General features: G+C 35.8%; 5 protein-coding genes across 5 annotated transcripts; 2 read left to right on the forward strand and 3 right to left on the reverse strand.

Moving 5' to 3' along the window:
- On the reverse strand, nucleotides 1-5,111 carry LOC129793281 (U-scoloptoxin(19)-Tl1a). Its single transcript, XM_055833114.1, has 3 exons — nucleotides 4,793-5,111; nucleotides 357-506; nucleotides 1-288 (listed from the first exon to the last, which is right to left on the reverse strand). The coding sequence occupies exons 1-3, from the start codon at nucleotides 4,884-4,886 to the stop codon at nucleotides 170-172; spliced, it is 363 nt and encodes a 120-aa protein (XP_055689089.1). The 5' UTR covers nucleotides 4,887-5,111; the 3' UTR covers nucleotides 1-169.
- A 3,184-nt stretch (nucleotides 5,112-8,295) lies between these two features.
- On the reverse strand, nucleotides 8,296-11,099 carry LOC129793282 (nucleolar GTP-binding protein 1). The gene is made up of 4 exons (XM_055833115.1): nucleotides 10,926-11,099; nucleotides 10,534-10,808; nucleotides 9,995-10,475; nucleotides 8,296-9,924 (listed from the first exon to the last, which is right to left on the reverse strand). The coding sequence occupies exons 1-4, from the start codon at nucleotides 10,971-10,973 to the stop codon at nucleotides 8,776-8,778; spliced, it is 1,953 nt and encodes a 650-aa protein (XP_055689090.1). The 5' UTR covers nucleotides 10,974-11,099; the 3' UTR covers nucleotides 8,296-8,775.
- Nucleotides 11,100-11,555: 456 nt separating this feature from the next.
- On the reverse strand, nucleotides 11,556-13,142 carry LOC129793284 (uncharacterized). The gene is made up of 4 exons (XM_055833117.1): nucleotides 12,707-13,142; nucleotides 12,446-12,569; nucleotides 12,309-12,387; nucleotides 11,556-11,976 (listed from the first exon to the last, which is right to left on the reverse strand). Exons 1-4 carry the CDS (start codon nucleotides 13,092-13,094, stop codon nucleotides 11,632-11,634), a joined length of 936 nt encoding a protein of 311 aa, XP_055689092.1. The 5' UTR covers nucleotides 13,095-13,142; the 3' UTR covers nucleotides 11,556-11,631.
- Nucleotides 13,143-13,483: 341 nt separating this feature from the next.
- LOC129793283 (aggrecan core protein-like) lies at nucleotides 13,484-15,007 on the forward strand. The gene is made up of 4 exons (XM_055833116.1): nucleotides 13,484-13,923; nucleotides 14,235-14,385; nucleotides 14,490-14,559; nucleotides 14,635-15,007. Exons 1-4 carry the CDS (start codon nucleotides 13,545-13,547, stop codon nucleotides 14,977-14,979), a joined length of 945 nt encoding a protein of 314 aa, XP_055689091.1. The 5' UTR covers nucleotides 13,484-13,544; the 3' UTR covers nucleotides 14,980-15,007.
- A 658-nt stretch (nucleotides 15,008-15,665) lies between these two features.
- Nucleotides 15,666-16,556, forward strand: LOC129791518 (testis-expressed protein 9). The gene has a single exon (XM_055829677.1). The coding sequence runs from the start codon at nucleotides 15,666-15,668 to the stop codon at nucleotides 16,554-16,556; it is 891 nt and encodes a 296-aa protein (XP_055685652.1).
- The last annotated feature ends 1,013 nt before the right edge of the window (nucleotides 16,557-17,569 follow it).

A 17,569-nucleotide genomic window follows, 5' to 3' on the forward strand; every position in this document is an offset into this window, starting at 1 on the left:
TTTTCAGCAAAGAAGTTCTCTGTAGATCCTTCATGTTTATTGAGATTTATTTTTGTTTTGGTTTTACATTCTAAAATCTAAATAAAATAAATTACGCGATTAAAGTGAGAGATTGAAGTTTCATCCAAGAGATTGGCTTTTGTGCATTCGATGGATTCGTACCTCAGGATTAAACAAGGACACAGCACACCTGACCAGGGCAGTCCGTTGCTGGCCTCTGAATTCGTGGATTGCAGCGATCCATGCACTCTCCTAAATTATTCCGGCAGGTCGTTAGCCGGTATTTCACTTTGAATTTTACAATGAAGAAAAAGATTAGACAATATTCTTAAGGTCTGATAAGATTGTTGACTTACATTTGTAGCAGCATTCAACACCGTAGTGCTTGTTGGATGGGCAGAGGCCTGTAGTTGAGGTTACATGATCACAATCATCCCTGTGAACGCAAAGACCTCCAAGCATGGCGCATTCCCGCTCAATTTCCCAGAGTTTTATTTCGCTGTCTTCTGCAATAATGAAAATTTGAAAGAATGTTAATTTTTTATTTGACAAAGGTTTCAGCATTTCAATGATTTTGTCATGAAAAAAAAAACCTTAAAATAATTAAAAGAGTGTAGCAAGAGATAAGATTGATTCAAGATGAAGGTTCTTGGAGTAATTATGTAGTGAAATATTTTTAGATTTTGTAAAGAAACATTGAGATAAAAAGATTTAAAGTTCAAGAACAAAAACCTACTCATCAGTTCCATTGATAAAACAACAAAATTTTTGATAATGATAACATGGTCCACATAGGTGGTTAACTATTCCCCTTTAAAAAACCATTTAAGGACCTTAACGAATCTGACGAACCTTAACGAGTAAAGTTTTTGGAGGTTTCCTTGAGCTCAAATAAAACATTTTTCGATTTAAAAATCTTGCTTTGAAGAACTTTTAAGTATTAAGAATATACATGTATACCGACGAAGACTTTGTTAAAAATGAAAAGAAAGATAAGAGATAAAGAGAGGTCTTAACTCGTTAATTTTATTTTTATTTTTTATTTTATTTATTAGGAGGATGCCATTAAAAGTTATAATTCTCCAATGTCTTGTATTTCGATATCTTTTAAACATAAATAAATGGTAAATATTGGACAATCCAACCCACAATTAAAAAAAATCATCAATGGAACAATAATTTGTTAGCTTTAAGGGCATAAAATAGGTTTCTATTTTAACAAAAATCAACTGGATTCGGTTAAAATAAGCGATCTAAAACTTGTTTTAAAAAATTTCAAGAATTTTGATCGAGAATTGACTTTTATGTTGACGTTTAAAATTGGACTTCATGAAAATAAATAAAAAAAACTTTACAAAATAAAAATTGTGAAGCTTAAAATTTTATTTAAAAAAAAACATAGCAAAATCTTTGAGACTGTTTTTAATTATAATTGTGTTAAAACACAATTATATTTTTTTTTGGTTTTCTTCTTCTTCTGTACTTTAGTACTCTGCGTTGATACTGCTGCTTGGATTCTTTCCGGATCCATTTAGCCTATAACGGTTTTACCAAAAAAATAAATATATTTATTAAAATAAATAAATAAAACCATAATGCGCAAATTCCAAGAAAAATAATCTAGATTAGTTTTTTTTCGTGATTTTCCGTGCATTAGACAATAAAATTGCTCAATTATTTTACAAATAATTCATTTAGTCGTCTCGATGCTTTCTGTTTGATTTGTATTACTTAATTAATGCACAGACCTAATTACTGTGAAGCTCATTTTGCACATAGGAAACAATGTTGTATTTTTAAAACAACTAATATTGCAACTCAAGCATCAATACTAAATTGTAAAACATGAGTTTTTTTAAAATAATAATAACTTAATTCGAGTCTATTTTTGTTTCGTTCCATTTGATGCATTTCTTATCAAAGATCTTTAACCCAAAGAGCACGGCGGTTCCCGGCCGTATTCCATTTCGGCCAAAATGTATTCCGCGCGGGATTCCCGCTCAGGCACCGCATGGTATCACCATATATGATGGTATTGGGAAAAATTTGGTACCCAAAATCGGGTCGTGGCTCCATAGCAGGTAAAATTTTACGCCTAAATTTGGGAATACCATAGGGATATCCGTATGGTGTCTGGAAACAGCCTCTGCCACGACTGAAAAAACTCCTACATGTAGGCAAAAATTTTGACATTTTTTTTCTCTTTCCCTCTCACTTACTTTTTTCTTTCTATCTTTTTTTCTCACAAACATATTATTTTATCTACCTAATGTTCTCCTTTTACGATAGTGTTCCCTTTTCTATTTTGCCTCACCGGGAGGCAAATGGCCAAATTTCGTGGAGATGTACTTCGGCAAAAATACCTCGTCTTGGCAATAATATTCACAAAGAAAAATTCACGCGTTTTCACGCGTGAAAAACATATGCGAGATTGATTTTCAGATAGGATATAGATTAGAAGAGTCATAAATGACCTTCTCATTTCATAAAAATTAATATTTCTTTGAAAAATTAGACAATTAAAAAAATTCAAATTATACCCACATCATTATGCTTATTTAATACAACATTGCATTATGTTTCTTATGCTAGAAACATTATTAAAATGGCATAAATCGCTTTAGTTTTCAAGAAATAAAATTTTATAAAATATCCATGCCACGTGTAGCTGAAAATACCCTCAAAAAGACAACCATTCGTCGAATACATGAAAAAGCTTTGCATTTCAGTACAATTTTCTTCAGCACATAAGAGCATTTTTTATGTTGCTGACGCATTTGCTCTAAGAAATCATTGGGAAACACATCTTGTATTCAGCATTAAAAATGATAATTGAAAAAAATCAGAATTATTAAAAATCTACCTGAAATTGGGAGGTCTTTTTTTGGGCTGCATTATTGTTCCCTTAGAAGAAAAATATGCTAATGCTAATTGCTAATTCTTCGAAAAGTCCTAAAAGTCTCTCTCATATTGTAAAAGGATTACATGTTTTAAAAACTTTTTCAATGAAATTCTAAGAACAATCAGGTAGATATCTAGTTTTTATTACAGGACTCATTTGCTAACTAAATCTTATGTAGGTAAAAATAATTAAAAATATTTGTACCTAATATTAGGAAACTTTATAATTATTCAAATCAAATGATTATATTAAATTCATTAAATTAATAATGACATTTTTGCGAAATGCGATAGTGTTTTTATGTTGGTATTAAAAAAATAGTTTTTATATTTCATTTAAACTAATAATTCTTAATATATTATTTGGGTGGCTTTTTAGTTAAATTTTGAATCATGTTTTCTAAAAATAGGGTGGTCATACCCAAAAAATGACAGAATCACATAAACAATCCTTCCAAAATTATTTAATTTCAAGAAAATCTTAATAAATAGCGATTTTGGTACCAAAACGAGCATAAAATTATGTTCAATGATACTTAATATAATCCTTAGAATATGTTTCAATAATTTCTTATGTATATCTTTTGCGGAAAATTGTAATTATTCAAAGATTTTGGATTGTTTACAGTCCGTCGCTTGTCCGGAGAACATCTTCCCGGATACATCCAAGAATAGGTTAAGATAAAAAAATTATTTTAAAACACATCATAAATTCATAATTTGATTAAATTTTAACATAAATTTAGAAAACTATCAATAAAATATTAATTATGGATTAATATTCTGAAAATGATTTAAGTATTTTATGATTTCTAAAACCACGTGTTCTGATATTAACTTAAAACCAAAATTCACGCGTGCCACGCCTGTATTTTGGAACCAACGTTGAGTCATAATCTCTAAATTTATTGGATCCAAAATTCACGCGTAGCCACGACTCTATGTTGGCACCAAAATTGAGGCATAAGCTCCGATTTTTGTTGGAACCAAAATTCACGCGTAGCCACGACTCTGTGTTGGTACCAAAATTGAGGCGTAGCTACGACTCTGTGATGGTACCAAAATTTAGGCGTAGCCACGACTCTGTGTTGGCACCAAAATTTAGGCGTAAACTCCGATTTTTGTTGGAACCAAAATTCACGCGTAGCCACGACTCTGTGTTGGCACCAAAATTGAGGCGTGGAGCAGACTGATCACGACTGATTTTGTTAATTTTAGCTAATTTACAATTATTTTACTCTGAATACATCTGCTCCATCATATATTAACTAAAACTAATAAAAAAAAATTGCCAAATATTTTTAATTCTTCAAAATATTAGAAATTGTACTTCAGTCGTGGCACACTCTGTGAGTTGGCACCATATGGATAGCTGTATGGTTATCCAAAATGGCTAGAGTCGCCGGCGTGCTCCTTGGGTAAGTATTCAAAGACCTCTAGGAAGATTAGAAAAAAAGATATCATTAACTATTTATTTTTTGGAATAACTTTTGGCTTAAATTCTTATTTTTTTTTAGACCTAGCATTGAGTTTTATTGTCAGTGTCTTCTAATATAAGCAAGATCGTGTAAACAAATATTTAGAGTGTCAGAGTGCACAAGAGAGCACTAAAATGATGTCACCGCGTCTTTTCGTATTGAGAGAGAGATGGCACAATTGATAAACCCGGCGTAATGCTTTGACCCATGGAGAGCAATGTTAAGCATTATGTAATGTCCCCTCTCTTTGTCTTGCGCTTCCATCGTGGTGGGCACGAGTTGCGGCCTTTTGGAGTGGCAGATGCGCAACAGGTTGCACCATCAATTTGCTACACTTGTCGCGCCAAAAAAGGTAGCATAAGGCAGGTAGAAGAGAAGTCGTTGTCAAGCACGCAAAAAAGAAAAATTCTCACCGTCGAGGGTTTCATTGTTGTCGATCTGCGGATATGCCACCACGAGGATCACACAAAACAACCCAACAAGGGCAATCCTGGCCACTTTCTGCATTTTTTTTTCTTTTGCCTTCTCTCACTCTTTTAGCTTCCTTCACACACACTTCCTTCGCTTCCGATGACTCGCACTTGGAGGGAACTTTTTTTTTTTCTTTTAGCACAATTTACACACAACGCGTGGTTTCCTGGCTGGGTTTGGATGCTTCCACTTGAGCTATTTCGCAACGACTGCCCAACCGACTGGGCTGATCGATCGCTTTTATAATGGGGCTGCTCAGCGAATGAGGGTTCGGAAGTCGCGAGCGGAGGCAAGAGTGTCTCGCACTTCCACTTCTCGCGGGAATCGTTCGGTTCGCTCTATCGCACCATAGACGATTTTTCACGCGAAAAAGTGAAATTTTCCCAAAAAAAAAGTCCGCGCTTATCACTTTTGCAACAAATGATGAAATGCTAATGAACTGCGCAATATACTTATTCTCTGGGAATATTTTGGAAAATTCTGGAGATTTAAAATCGAATTTAAGGTAAAAGCAAAGTCCCTGCTACTGCACGGCGTGGTATACACAGTCTGCCTTCTATCTATACATATTCTGGCTCCTTGCTCCTTCATCATCATCGTAGAGGCAAGACCTCTCAGCCATTCCCTCAAAATTGAGGTGAAAAACAGAGGCCATAGAGCGAACTATTCTACAGCCGCCATCAGATCGAGCACCAACAAGAAGGCCACCGCGGCAGAACCATCAACCACAGAGTCTACAGCTGCCCAGCCTGCCACAGAGAAATCTTTTCATTGGTTCTTCCCAAAGGACTGGGAGTCATGGCAGAGTTCGCACCAGAGCTTTCTGAAAACTTCTGGATGGGAATTTTCTGATTCTGGAAGATTCCCAGAGTCTTCATGGGCAATTGTGATATGTACTACTCTTTTCATCCAGAAAAGTCAACGCTTTCGCAAGGAAGAATTCTCCACCACATGTTTTCTTTGCCTGCTCTCATGAAAGTGGTGCGTAGTTTTTTTTTATAATTATTGTAACGATGTCCTCTTTATCCAGCTCTTTTCGGCCAGCTTGTATAGTTACTTACCTGCCGGTGTGCTTTTTTTTGTAAGGGCGCCAGATCTCAAAGAGATCGCACACTGGGGTTTTTTTTAGAGGAAAAGATCGCACAATTTTGGGAGGTTTTTAATTAAAAAAGAAAATTTAACTTAAACCTCACTTTAATTAATAAAAATGAAAATTATAAAGGATGTTTAAAGAAATTTACTTTACACTGTTTATTTGATTAATTTAAAAAGGAAATAGTTTATTATAAATTTAATTTGAAAGAAAATGATTCTACTTTACTTTTATACACTTCAATTATTTAGAAAAAGAAAAAGGGATTTTAATAAACGCGGGGATGTTGATGTTGCAGCTAGGAGAGCTGATTCCAGAAGACCGATGATTACTCACACAAGAACTGGCGATAGCCTCAAACCCCCACCACCGATCTTTCGATCTCTCTGCATTCGTCGTGAGAGAATTTTGGATATTTCTACTATCGCCTAAATATATACACCAGCCTAGCACATGTACATGAAGATATGAATGTAACATTATTATTCAAAAAGAAGAGCTTTGGGCTCGCCGGAAGCGTCGTAGATCAAGAAAAATTGTGTCTAGAGAAACACAAAGATTTTCCAAGCTTTCGGCAGAAATCTGTCTGCTTTCCTCAGGGGGTAAAATTTGTGATTACTTAAACTCTAGACTCCGTGATTGAAAATGTAAAAATACACCATCAATAATTATTATATCGCCGTCGGAGCAAAAGAAACTGGTGCTTCACTTCTGGTACGGAGCATTTGAAATTCTCCGCCAAGTTTTTCCATGAAGATGTATTTACGTCGGTCCTTTTGTAGTCCTTATCATCCTTGCACCACAGTGCTCTCATTGGCTCAGAACAGACGGCCGTGACTATTGGTTGACGTCTTCGCGATGCAACTTTTTGGATGTGACTTTTTTGCGCAGACATAACCTCAAAGCAACTTTTTTGTGTGCAAAAAAGTGAGAAATACGGGGAAAAATGCGTTGCAGTGCCCCCGGGGGGCTTCCTGTATGCTGTTAATGCATTTTATAGGCGGAAATTTGCAGAATTCTCTTTTTTGTCACAAAATCTTTCGATGCAACTTTTTTGACACTTGGATGCGACTTTTTCGGTGTAACTTTTTTGGATGTGACTTTTTTGATGCAACTTTTTTGGGTGTGACTTTTTTGATGCAACTTTTTTTGACACTTGGATGCGACTTTTTCGATGTAACTTTTTTGGATGTGACTTTTTGGGTGTGACTTTTTCGAGGAAGCTTTTTTCACTTTGTTTTGAACAATAAAAGTTTCCTCGAAAAAGTCACACCCCAAAAAGTTGCATAAAAAAAGTCACACCCAAAAAGTCACATCCAAAAAAGTTACATCGAAAAAGTCGCATCCAAGTATCAAAAAAAGTTGCATAAAAAAAGTCACACCCAAAAAAGTTGCATCAAAAAATCACATCCAAAAAAGTTACACCGAAAAAGTCGCATCCAAGTGTCAAAAAAAGTTGTATCGAAAGATTTTTGTGACGAAAAACAGAATTGTGCAAATTTCCGCCTGAAAAATGCATTAACAGCATTCGGGAAGCCCCCCGGGGGCACTGCAATGCATTTTTCCCCGCATTTCTCACTTTTTTGCACACACAAAAGTTGCTTTGAGGTTATGTCTGCGCAAAAAAGTCGCATCCAAAAAGTTGCATCGCGAAGACGTCAACCAAAAGTCACGGCCTTCTGTTCTGAGCCATTAGGCGAATTTTTTCAACAAGTTGCGATAGCTCTTCGGAACCCCTCACTTTCTCAGACTTTTTTGGGGCCATTCTTTGATTCTTTTTCTGACCACGTTTTCACATTCAATAAAATTAAGGTTATAGCAGGGGGTATCCGACTCTTGCCACTCGCGGTGCACTTCCTGCCACTTTTTCATTGCCACTCTTGCCACTCTTGCCACTCGCGGTGCAGTCTCGCGGTACATTCTAAGCATAGTCGGTTACCCCCTGGGTTATAGGATCTTCTTCTTCTTCTTATTTACATTTGACTCAAACGTCATATATTTGCTGCTGCTTGAAATTATATGTAACGGACCTAGTGTAGTGCATCCGATCTAGTCAATCTTTGTCTTGATGGTAGCAAGAAGGGTGTCCCAGTTTAAAACTTAAATTGAGCCGTTTTTTCCGTTTATTTTAATGGCTGAAGAAGTGGGAAAACACCCCCGAAACGTCGCATGACTGAATAAAATTGAGAAAACCTAAATAAGGTTTTTCCTTACTTCACCACCCTCTAACAACTTGGGGACTTTCAAGAGCTGTTTTAGAGCCATTTTTAAAACAAAAAATTAGAAATTAGCTTGCACTCTCGTTAACCCTTTAAGGTTTTTTGGGTCATACACTGACCTAAACGTGAAACATTTTATTTTTTCAATTATTTATTAATGTAATTGTTTTTTCATGTTACAAATACATCAAATTCACGCATAAGGGGTCAAAGAAGACGTTCTGAGTGAGAAAAGTCCTCTAAAAAAATGCATAGGATAAACAATCGCGATAAAAGAGCGCATGTTTCAATGTTTTTATGTTTCACGTTGGACGTTAAAGGGTTAAATGGCTAAATACTGATAAGAATTCAGTATTTTCAATTTCCAAATCAAAATTTTTGTGCTCAAAACAATTATTTGAAATTCTCACATTTTGACCATTTTGTTCCTGCAGAGTTTCGAAAAAATTCGAAACCATCCCTTACATTACTCTACACCACCTGGTAAAGTCTGCGAGCTCCGGAGGAACCGGCGATAGAAAAAGTTTCACTTTTTTTCAGCTGATTTAATTGCGTTACATTTCATATCATATAATCATAGGGGCTCCATATCATGGCCAGCATAGCCAACAACTTAGCGCCGATCTGTGCCACCAACACCACGCTTCCCGGAGAAGAGATGCTTCGGCTTCTTGTCACCAATGAAACGATCTGCTTCACCCTTGAGTCCCATCTTCTTCACCTTCAGCGCAATGGCCTTCTTGGCCATAATCTCCGTCTTCTTCTTCATCATCCTATCACGCACACCGAGTTCATTGCGTGGTGGGGCACGTTTGAGTGGTTTCCCCGTAGCACGGCAGATGGCTGAGGACTCCTTGTCCTGCTTCCCCTTCTTGGTGCCATCGGCAGTGGCCACAGCTGAACGGCGTCTCAGACTCACAACTTTCTTGGTGAAATTGGCATCTTCTGTGCCTGACATGTCTACACCCAGATTTTCCATTGTAGTCTTGAGTCCAGCTACACTCCTCTCGCGAATCTTGGGTTGCTTGTTGCGTGGAATTGTTGGGCGTTTCTTCTTATTATCCAAACGACGAGCATCCTTGAGCAGGAACTTCTTGTAGCGAATCTGTTTCGCCAGCTCACGAATCTCGCGCATTGTTGCATCCAAATTGAGCTGTGGTGGCTCGTAGAAGCCTGCTTCCATCCTAAGTCCTTCTTCACGCTCCAACTCTTCTAACTTCTCGAAGATATCTGCATCGATGTAGTCGGCGATATTGTGGCCATCCCAGAACTCCGGAATTGGGTCGTAACGTTCCTCCTCGGGAATTTCGGAGTAATTCTTCTTGAGGTCCAGTGTGTAGTCCTCCATGAGCTCTTCCTCGAGATCTTTCTCCAACTTCCTCTTGCGCTTCTCCGCCACAATGGCTTTCTTCACTTGAACAGCTTCGGGGATGAAGGGTGGACGTTCCTTTGAATCACGCTCCTTGGGTATGGCCACATGAAGGCGATTCAGGATGCTGTCAACCTTCTTGGAGCGAACCTTATTCTCAACGCGATAGGATAGGAGCCGTTCACAGGCTTCATTCTTCACCTCCATGACGCCTTCTTCGTTCAATGTAGACATTTGCAGTACTGGGACTTCCGGAGCGATCTCTTGGAGCTTCCTGAGGACACCCTGGCGTTCCTCATTGAGCTCTTCTGGCTTCACAATGTCCACTTTGTTCAGCACAACAATCAGAGGTTTATTCGTGAAGAGTGGTTTGATGCTCTCAAAGAGTTTCAACTATTCCGGAGAGGAAAAAAAACAGGTTCAGAAAGAAAACTCAAAGAAATCTCTGGAAGAAAAAACTCACTTGCTCAGCCAGAGTATGTCCACAATCCTCAGAAATGTCCATCACATAGAGAACACATGCCCGGAGATGAGCTAGAGCTGTGATAGCTTGCATTTCAATCACATTCCGCTCCTCAAGTGAATGATCGAGAATCCCCGGTGTGTCAAGCACCTGCCAGCGGAGATATTTGTAATCCGTATGCCCCACGTAGAGGCTCTTAGTTGTGAAGGCATAAGGCTGAACTTCCACATCAGCTCTGGTGATTTTATTGATGAAACTGGATTTCCCCACATTCGGGAAGCCACAGAGGAGTAGAGTCCTATTGTAGGGATCAATTGATGGCAAACGGGAGAGATGCTGCCGAACTTCCTCCAGATAGGCCAGATTGGAAGCCTGACGCTTCAGGATCGTAGCCATACGTCCCAGAGCAGCTTTCTTCAGTTGTTTGCATCTGTACAGACTATCTCCGTACTTGAGTAGCCTCACATAGTCCTTTGCAACACTGAAAAGCGAAAGAATAATTAATCCGGATACTTCCGGAAGGTAACTTCCGGTCTTACTTATCAATGAGATGCCGAGCCATGTTAAGCTGCCCCAAAGCAAGCTTGTAGTGATCCTTATCGTACAGAACATTCATCAAGTCAGCATAGAAGGGATGAACATCCTCAAGCTTTGGAAAATCCTGGATAATCTGGGAAAGTCTGTCGTGCATATTCTGCTGCGTATATTTAACTTTCCGCATGTAGAAGCTTCGTATCCGGGATATTTTGTAACCCTTATGGACCACAGTTGGGGTCTTTCGCTGTGTCTTGGACAGCATTATGTCAATAAAGTCCTGAAAAAGCAGAAAAATCATGAAAAACCCCAAAAAAAATTCCCGGAAATAGGTTATTTTCACAGAGTGAGAGTTTCTGGAGATTCCCGGAAAGGATTCAATGAGATTTCAACTTACCTTTGCTGGCGGAACCACCATGATTTTCTTGAAGTTGTACAGACTCATTTTGGAAAAGTTCTAGAGGAGTTTTTCACGAAAATTCCAGAGACTGAGGGAAATATTTACGTTTTGCACGTGTTGCAAAACAAAAAAGAAAGAAATGTCAAACTGGCGATGTTTCTTCTATGAATATATTTCAATGAAACATCGCTAAAAAGAAAGAGGAGTTTTATTTTTCATGAAATTTATAATATTGAATGAAATATTGAGGGAATTTTTCAATATGAATGTTTTAGATTAAATTAAAAATATTAAAGAAATAGTAGAAAAGAAAGGAAATGAAAGATCAAAGAAAATTGAATACAACAAAAACAATTTTTTTGAAAAAAAATATGATAATTTTAACCCTTTAAGGTTTTTTAGGTCATACGCTGACCCAAACGTGAAACATTTTATTTTTTTCAATTATTTATGAATGTAATTGTTTTTCTATGTTACAAATGCATCAAATTCACGCATAAAGGGTCAAAGAAGACGTTCTGAGTGAGAAAAGTCCTCTAAAAAAATTCATAGAATAAAAATCGCGATAAAAGAGCGCACGTTTCAATGTTTTTATGTTTCACGTTGGACGTTAAAGAGTTAAATTACATACAAGATAATTTTAGTTTATTTGCTTCCATAGCTGCACAGTTTATTTAAATAATGGCAATAAAGTAAAAAAAAATTAATCTCTCAATTCACATACAAAATGAAAAATATTTGCACAGTCGTTATCATTCCACTTGTCTTCAATCCATCGCACCCGCAAGTGCATACAGTGCTCATTGTTATTGTAATTATTTGGTTCGCCATCTTTAACGTCCCAATTGCTGTAATCCACAAGGGATCCATCACCTATCCACCGCCATTCTCCGCTAAAAGAATTTCCTCCAACCCATACCCAATGGATATCCTCAGCCAGAACGTCCTTCAGAGCTTGATTAAGTTCGTTGTCTTCATTTTCAGATTTAATCGATGTCAATGTGAAACCGTTCTTCTTGCAGAAGCTTTGACCATCGAACCAGCTGAGCTGTTTTGGAAAATTATTATCAATTTATTTGTTTTAGTTTTTTATTACTACACCTAATTCTTTCCTGCGTAAATAGTTACAAACATTAGGCCTATTATAGCCATATATTTCGTTATTATTATGGTTTTACTTAATATATTAATTTGAAGATTTGTCCCTAAATAAAGTAGTCTTAATAAAATGCCAAAACATTCTGGTTGTAAGACAATCATAAAAGTGTTTTTTTTATAAGTGTCTTTATTCAACACGAGAAAGTAATGAAAAATTTTTATAAGTATACAAAATTTTGAATAAGTATCTGTTAAAAAAAAATTAAACAAAGCTTTTCTTACCGGCATTTTGGAAATAAAAACTTTTCTTCCGGTAAGCTGTCGAGGAACAACTCCTTCTATATTGAATGAGCTGATATCACTGAAAAGAAGAATTTTATTCAGTTTTAAAACTTAATAATTATTCTAATGAATCGCACGAGCTACTAATTCCAGTTGGAAATCTATTTATAACTTTTGCTGTGAACTTTTGCTCCTTCAAAAAGTCATTGTAGGTCAATAGAAGCCTCACATGGACTGGCTTCTGTGATGATGAAGCTCTTACTAAAATAAATAAAAAAAAATACGACAGAAAAAGTTGAAAAATTGATTATTTTTGCAAAGACCCCATTTCAAAGAATATATAAAACCATCTCTGCTAATATCTGCTATGTTCATTAAAAAAATAAATATGACCTCACCTTTGTCATCACATAGAACAGCGCCATTTAAGACAGTTTTAATGACGTCAGGAATGGGATTCTGTGTAGAGAACTTAACAACATAGAGGACATTCCACTGCCTCACATTAGTTTTTAATGTTCTCAGCTGATGAAAATGTGTGATCTCCAATTCACCCAAATTTGAGTAATTCTCCAACTCAACTGTCGCATAAATCACCTCTAATGTTATGTTGTGTAGTGAGGAAGAGTCTAAAAATGTCGTTGATCCGAAGCCCACCCAGCCAAGTTTTGAATTAAGATGGACATACTGGAATTGGGGAGCACACACAGGATGGGGATACCTCTGAGCAAGCACAGATTGCACTAAAACCACCAAAACACAAATAAATACTCCCTTAAGATTCATTGATAACTGAAATTGAAGACGTAAATAAAAAAGAAACCTTCCAGTCTGAAAGACTCAGCCAAGACTGAAGAAAATTTCGGATATGAAACCCAGTTGGCCTCAGCGCGTCATCACAACGAAGCCTCTTTTTAAGCTTTGTTTGTTTCAACCAGTTTTTGTGCACATCCCATTCATTCATATAATTTACACATATGTATATTAATGATTGCAAACTAATTTGCTTGGAAAATAGAGCGAGTTTCGTTCTGCTGAGCAAATCTGGATAGTGCTTCTCATTACAATTCGTTCTTTTTCTCATGAAAATTAGCTTATAATCATTAATACATATATGTAAATTATGTAAATAGAAGCTTCAAAAAGCTTCTGATTCCGAAATTTTCTTCAGTCTTGTCTGAGTCTTTCAGACAAAAAGGTGGATTTTTTGTTCGTCTCTTAGACTTTCATTTATCAATGAATCTTCTCGCAGTATTAGTTTGTGTTTTAGTGCAATCTGTGCTTGCTCAGAGGTATCCGCATCCGGTGTGCGCTCCTCACTTCCAGTATGTCCATCTAAATTCAAAACTTGGCTGGGTGGGCCTTGGATCAACAACATATTTGGAGTCTTCCTCACTACATAACATCACATTGGAAGTGACTTATGCGACTGTTGAATTGGAGGATTACTCAAATTTGGGTGAATTGGAGATCACACATTTTCATCAGCTAAGAACATTCAAAACTGATGAAAGGCAATGGAATGTGCTATATATTGTAAAGTTCTCCACTCAGAATCCTATTCCTGACGTCATTAAAACTGTCTTAAATGGTGTTACTCTTTGTGAGGATAAAGGTGACATCAATATTTATTTTGCTAATACCTACATACGTAATATATACATTTTAATTACGTGATAATTTTTTTTTCTTTTTTTACTGTTGTGTACGAGAAAATGTTCTGCATATTCTTTTTCATTGAATTACTTACATAACGTTATATTGGAACAATCAAAGATTTATTATTTTGTAATAGATTGTATTGTAATATTCTTAATATAATTTAAAGAACTTTGGGACGATCAATTTAATTTATATAATTTTTTAGAGAACAGACATTTAAAGATAAAATTGAATTTCCTGAAATTTTTATTTATATTTTTGTAGAAAGAGCCTTATCCTCTCAGAAGCCAGTACATATAAGACTTCAATTAACCTACAATGGCTTCACAAATCAGCAGAAATTTATTGCAAAAGTTTTAACGGAACCTCAACATACTTCTACAACTACAAAAGCTCCTCCAAGTGAAAATCAAATGTTAGTTTTTCTTCTACCTTTAAACTTTATTCTAATAAAATAGGGATGGTTAAGGATAATTAGAAGCATCTTTATGCTATCTTAATTATTATATATTTTTTTAGACTGGAGATGTCTGGACCATTTACAGTACGACAGTTGACCAATAGAAAAGTTTTCCTCTCAAAAGAGTGGGTAAGTGGACTTACAAAACCTTAAAATGAAACTTTCAAACATAGAATTTATTGATTGAAAAATTTTCTGAAATAGCTCAATTGGTATGAAGCCAAGGAATTCTGCCATAATCACAATTTGACACTAGCGACAATCAGATCAGAAATGGAGGATAAGGAATTGAATAAGTTTCACAGGGATGCACTCCCAGGTGATGGTGACAGAGGATTTTGGATATGGATTGGAGGCAGCAAATTGACAGGAGATTGGCTTTGGTTAGGCAAAGATCCAATAACTTACTTTAATTGGGGTGTGGGTGAGCCAAATAATCAATCAGACAATGAATCCTGCCTCATGGTTTGGGTTAAATACAACAATGATACGTGGAATGATAGCATCTGCAAGGTAGCGTTGCCATTTGTTTGTGAAAAGAGAAATTAATAATAAAATCTATGATATTGAACATGAAACTTTGTGTTATTCCTTTTTTAGCTGTGATTTTTAATAATCTTCTATAGATTTTTAATTGCAAAGCAAATTCATAGAAAACCTCCACTTCATTTTATCGTTATTTAATTTTTGAATATTTAAATTATATGAAATATACGTTAAAAAACAGAATAGTAAAATTTAAAATTAACTGAATATTACTTTTAAATATTCTTACCAAATTATTTTTTTTATATTACATACTTTTACATACAATCAAGAGAATTATTCGTCTTAATCATTTTATTTTGTTAAATTAATAAACCTCCAATCAATGATAATGAAATTATCTTTAATTTCAAAAATTTCAATCTTTCTAATCCTAATGTTTCAAGCTTTCATCGTCGACTAACATCGAATTCTAACTTTTTATTTTAAATTCAAAATAACGGAATAATCTTAAACGTATAAGCTTAAACTTTATAAAAAAGTTAATGTAGGTTTTTTTATAATAAAAAACAAAATCCTGAATTGAGGTATGGAAAAAATGCATTTTTAATTAATTTTTAATATGAATACCTAAATACGATAAACTATAATTATGTTATATTTTATGCTTCAGTGTTGCTATGCCTACCAAAATTGTTTGCCGACAAACAATCTTAAAGAATTTCTGCAAAATTCTAATTTTACCAAAAATGAGTGATTTATTTTTACAAAAAGAACAAGAACTTCTTAAATTAAATGAAGAGTTAAATGTGAAGACAAAGACAGTGCTGCAAAAGCATCCCATTAAAGGCACCAGAAAAATGGCAGTTAAGAAAAAGGTTGAAGAACCCAAAAAGGTTTCCAAAGAAGTTCAGGCTTCGGCTAAAAATCTTTCTGAGGATGTTGAGAGTGAATTTTCATGCCCGGAAATTCCAATTATGAAGAAAACATCAGCAGAAGCAGTTCCTGAGCGAATTTTAAAGAAGAATGTGAGCTCTGAAGGATTGATAAAATTCCTCAAAGCCAAGGTATCGATCCTTCAGGATGAGGTGGACACGCATCAGAAGGAAGGATTGAAGAATTCTGAGCAATTTCGTGCATTGCAAGAATCTCACAAAAGTCTGGAGGCAGTTAGAGATCAACTCACGTCAAAGGTGAATGCCCTTCAGGGTCAGCAGAAGAAGCTTCAGGATCGCAATGAGGAGCTTGAATTGAAGATTAAGAATCGCGATGTGGAGCTGGGACGGCAGAGTCGAGAGCTAGAGATGGCGAAGAGAGACATGAAGGCTTTGGCCATGGAGAAGGGAACCCTGGAGCGGAAACTGCTGAAGAGTCAGGAGGATCATGAGAGTACCAAGCAGAGCCTTGTTAGTGCCCATGAGCGTGAAAGGGAAATGCGGGAGAGGACACGCCTTGAGAAGGAAGCTCTGGAGAAGCAGGTGAAACAGCTGAGGAAGCAACGTTTGAATCTCATTCAAGCCTACAAGCAGCAAGTTCTGCTCCTGGACAATCTCAAAAGACAAATTGTCTGTCTGGAGGAGGCAAAACTCATTGACATTGCAGAGAAGGAATTCTTAAAAATTCTCGACTGGGGCAAGTAATTTGATTGTGATGTCACGGCGTCTCACGATGAGATCACCTTTTTATTTGTGACTCTGCGTTAAAATTCAAAGCCTCGACATCCGTTTACATGCACTTCAATGGCACCATGGCAAGGGGTCAACAACGCACGAATTGTAGATTTATTTTTGATTAAAATGAAATGAAGTAGCTGTCGTATAACACTTATCGGATAAAAAGTGTTTAAAAGTATGAATTATTCTTGGATTTTTTTATTCTAAAATCTTTAAAGAACTCGTGCAACTCCGACATGTTCTGAAAGATAGTTGCTAACACTGTTTCATGTCTGCTGCCTCACACTACAGTCAGGTATTGGTTAACGTCGCATGGGATATACTCTTTCCACCCATTAATAATAATGAGTGGAAAGAGTATATCCTATGCGACGTTAATCAATAGGGGTAACTGGGGTAAAATGATGAATTTGAAAAAAAATAACAATTAATAACTCAAGAAGCAGTGAGAGCTAATCTGTCTAATTTCGTCAGTAGTTGCACTTCCTACCCCTGCCTAAACTTAGAAAGTTACATAATAATTGATCCAATATTTTGGCTTTTATTTGAAAAACAAATTTTTCGAACCTCAAAGTTACTCTGACCTCTCAACTACAAATTCAGTTTTGACGAAATTCTCTGCAATATTTTTGATCCAAATGCATTTTTAGATAGAGTAACTACTGCTAAACATGAATCCAATCTGAATTTTCCGAAAATATTTACCGAGCTTTCCCGTAGAACACTGATAGTAAAAAGTACCTCTTGGGGCAAAATGGTGAATTTGATGTTTTTTTAAAATAACTTTTTAAATTTTTGAAAAAATAATTTCCCTTAATTAGTATAACTATTATATATAATTTGGGATGTTTAATCACTTACTATTACCAATTTTTATAAACTAAAAAAATAAAAAAGACAATTTCTTAAATTTAACGTTTTTTTTAATTTTTTGTATTTTTTTATTAAAAAAAAGTTTTATTTGGTACACAAATCTCTCA

The sequence above is a fragment of the Lutzomyia longipalpis genome, chromosome 3 (assembly GCF_024334085.1).
Source record: "Lutzomyia longipalpis isolate SR_M1_2022 chromosome 3, ASM2433408v1".
NCBI classification, from domain to species: Eukaryota; Metazoa; Arthropoda; class Insecta; order Diptera; family Psychodidae; genus Lutzomyia; species Lutzomyia longipalpis.

Coding starts and splice junctions, on each gene's coding strand:
- LOC129793281 (XM_055833114.1), bottom strand. CDS start 4,886: ATGCAGAAAGTGGCCAGGATTGCCCTTGTTGGGTTGTTTTGTGTGATC. Junction 507..4,792: donor CAACAATGAAACCCTCGACG/GTGAGAATTTTT, acceptor TCATTATTGCAG/AAGACAGCGAAATAAAACTC. Junction 289..356: donor TGTTGAATGCTGCTACAAAT/GTAAGTCAACAA, acceptor TAAAATTCAAAG/TGAAATACCGGCTAACGACC.
- LOC129793282 (XM_055833115.1), bottom strand. CDS start 10,973: ATGAGTCTGTACAACTTCAAGAAAATCATGGTGGTTCCGCCAGCAAAG. Junction 10,809..10,925: donor TGGTGGTTCCGCCAGCAAAG/GTAAGTTGAAAT, acceptor CTGCTTTTTCAG/GACTTTATTGACATAATGCT. Junction 9,925..9,994: donor GACATACTCTGGCTGAGCAA/GTGAGTTTTTTC, acceptor TCTCCGGAATAG/TTGAAACTCTTTGAGAGCAT.
- LOC129793284 (XM_055833117.1), bottom strand. CDS start 13,094: ATGAATCTTAAGGGAGTATTTATTTGTGTTTTGGTGGTTTTAGTGCAA. Junction 12,570..12,706: donor TGTTCTATGTGATGACAAAG/GTGAGGTCATAT, acceptor TATTTATTTTAG/TAAGAGCTTCATCATCACAG. Junction 11,977..12,308: donor TTTTTATTTCCAAAATGCCG/GTAAGAAAAGCT, acceptor TTTCCAAAACAG/CTCAGCTGGTTCGATGGTCA.
- LOC129793283 (XM_055833116.1), top strand. CDS start 13,545: ATGAATCTTCTCGCAGTATTAGTTTGTGTTTTAGTGCAATCTGTGCTT. Junction 13,924..14,234: donor TACTCTTTGTGAGGATAAAG/GTGACATCAATA, acceptor ATATTTTTGTAG/AAAGAGCCTTATCCTCTCAG. Junction 14,560..14,634: donor TTTTCCTCTCAAAAGAGTGG/GTAAGTGGACTT, acceptor TTTCTGAAATAG/CTCAATTGGTATGAAGCCAA.
- LOC129791518 (XM_055829677.1), top strand. CDS start 15,666: ATGAGTGATTTATTTTTACAAAAAGAACAAGAACTTCTTAAATTAAAT.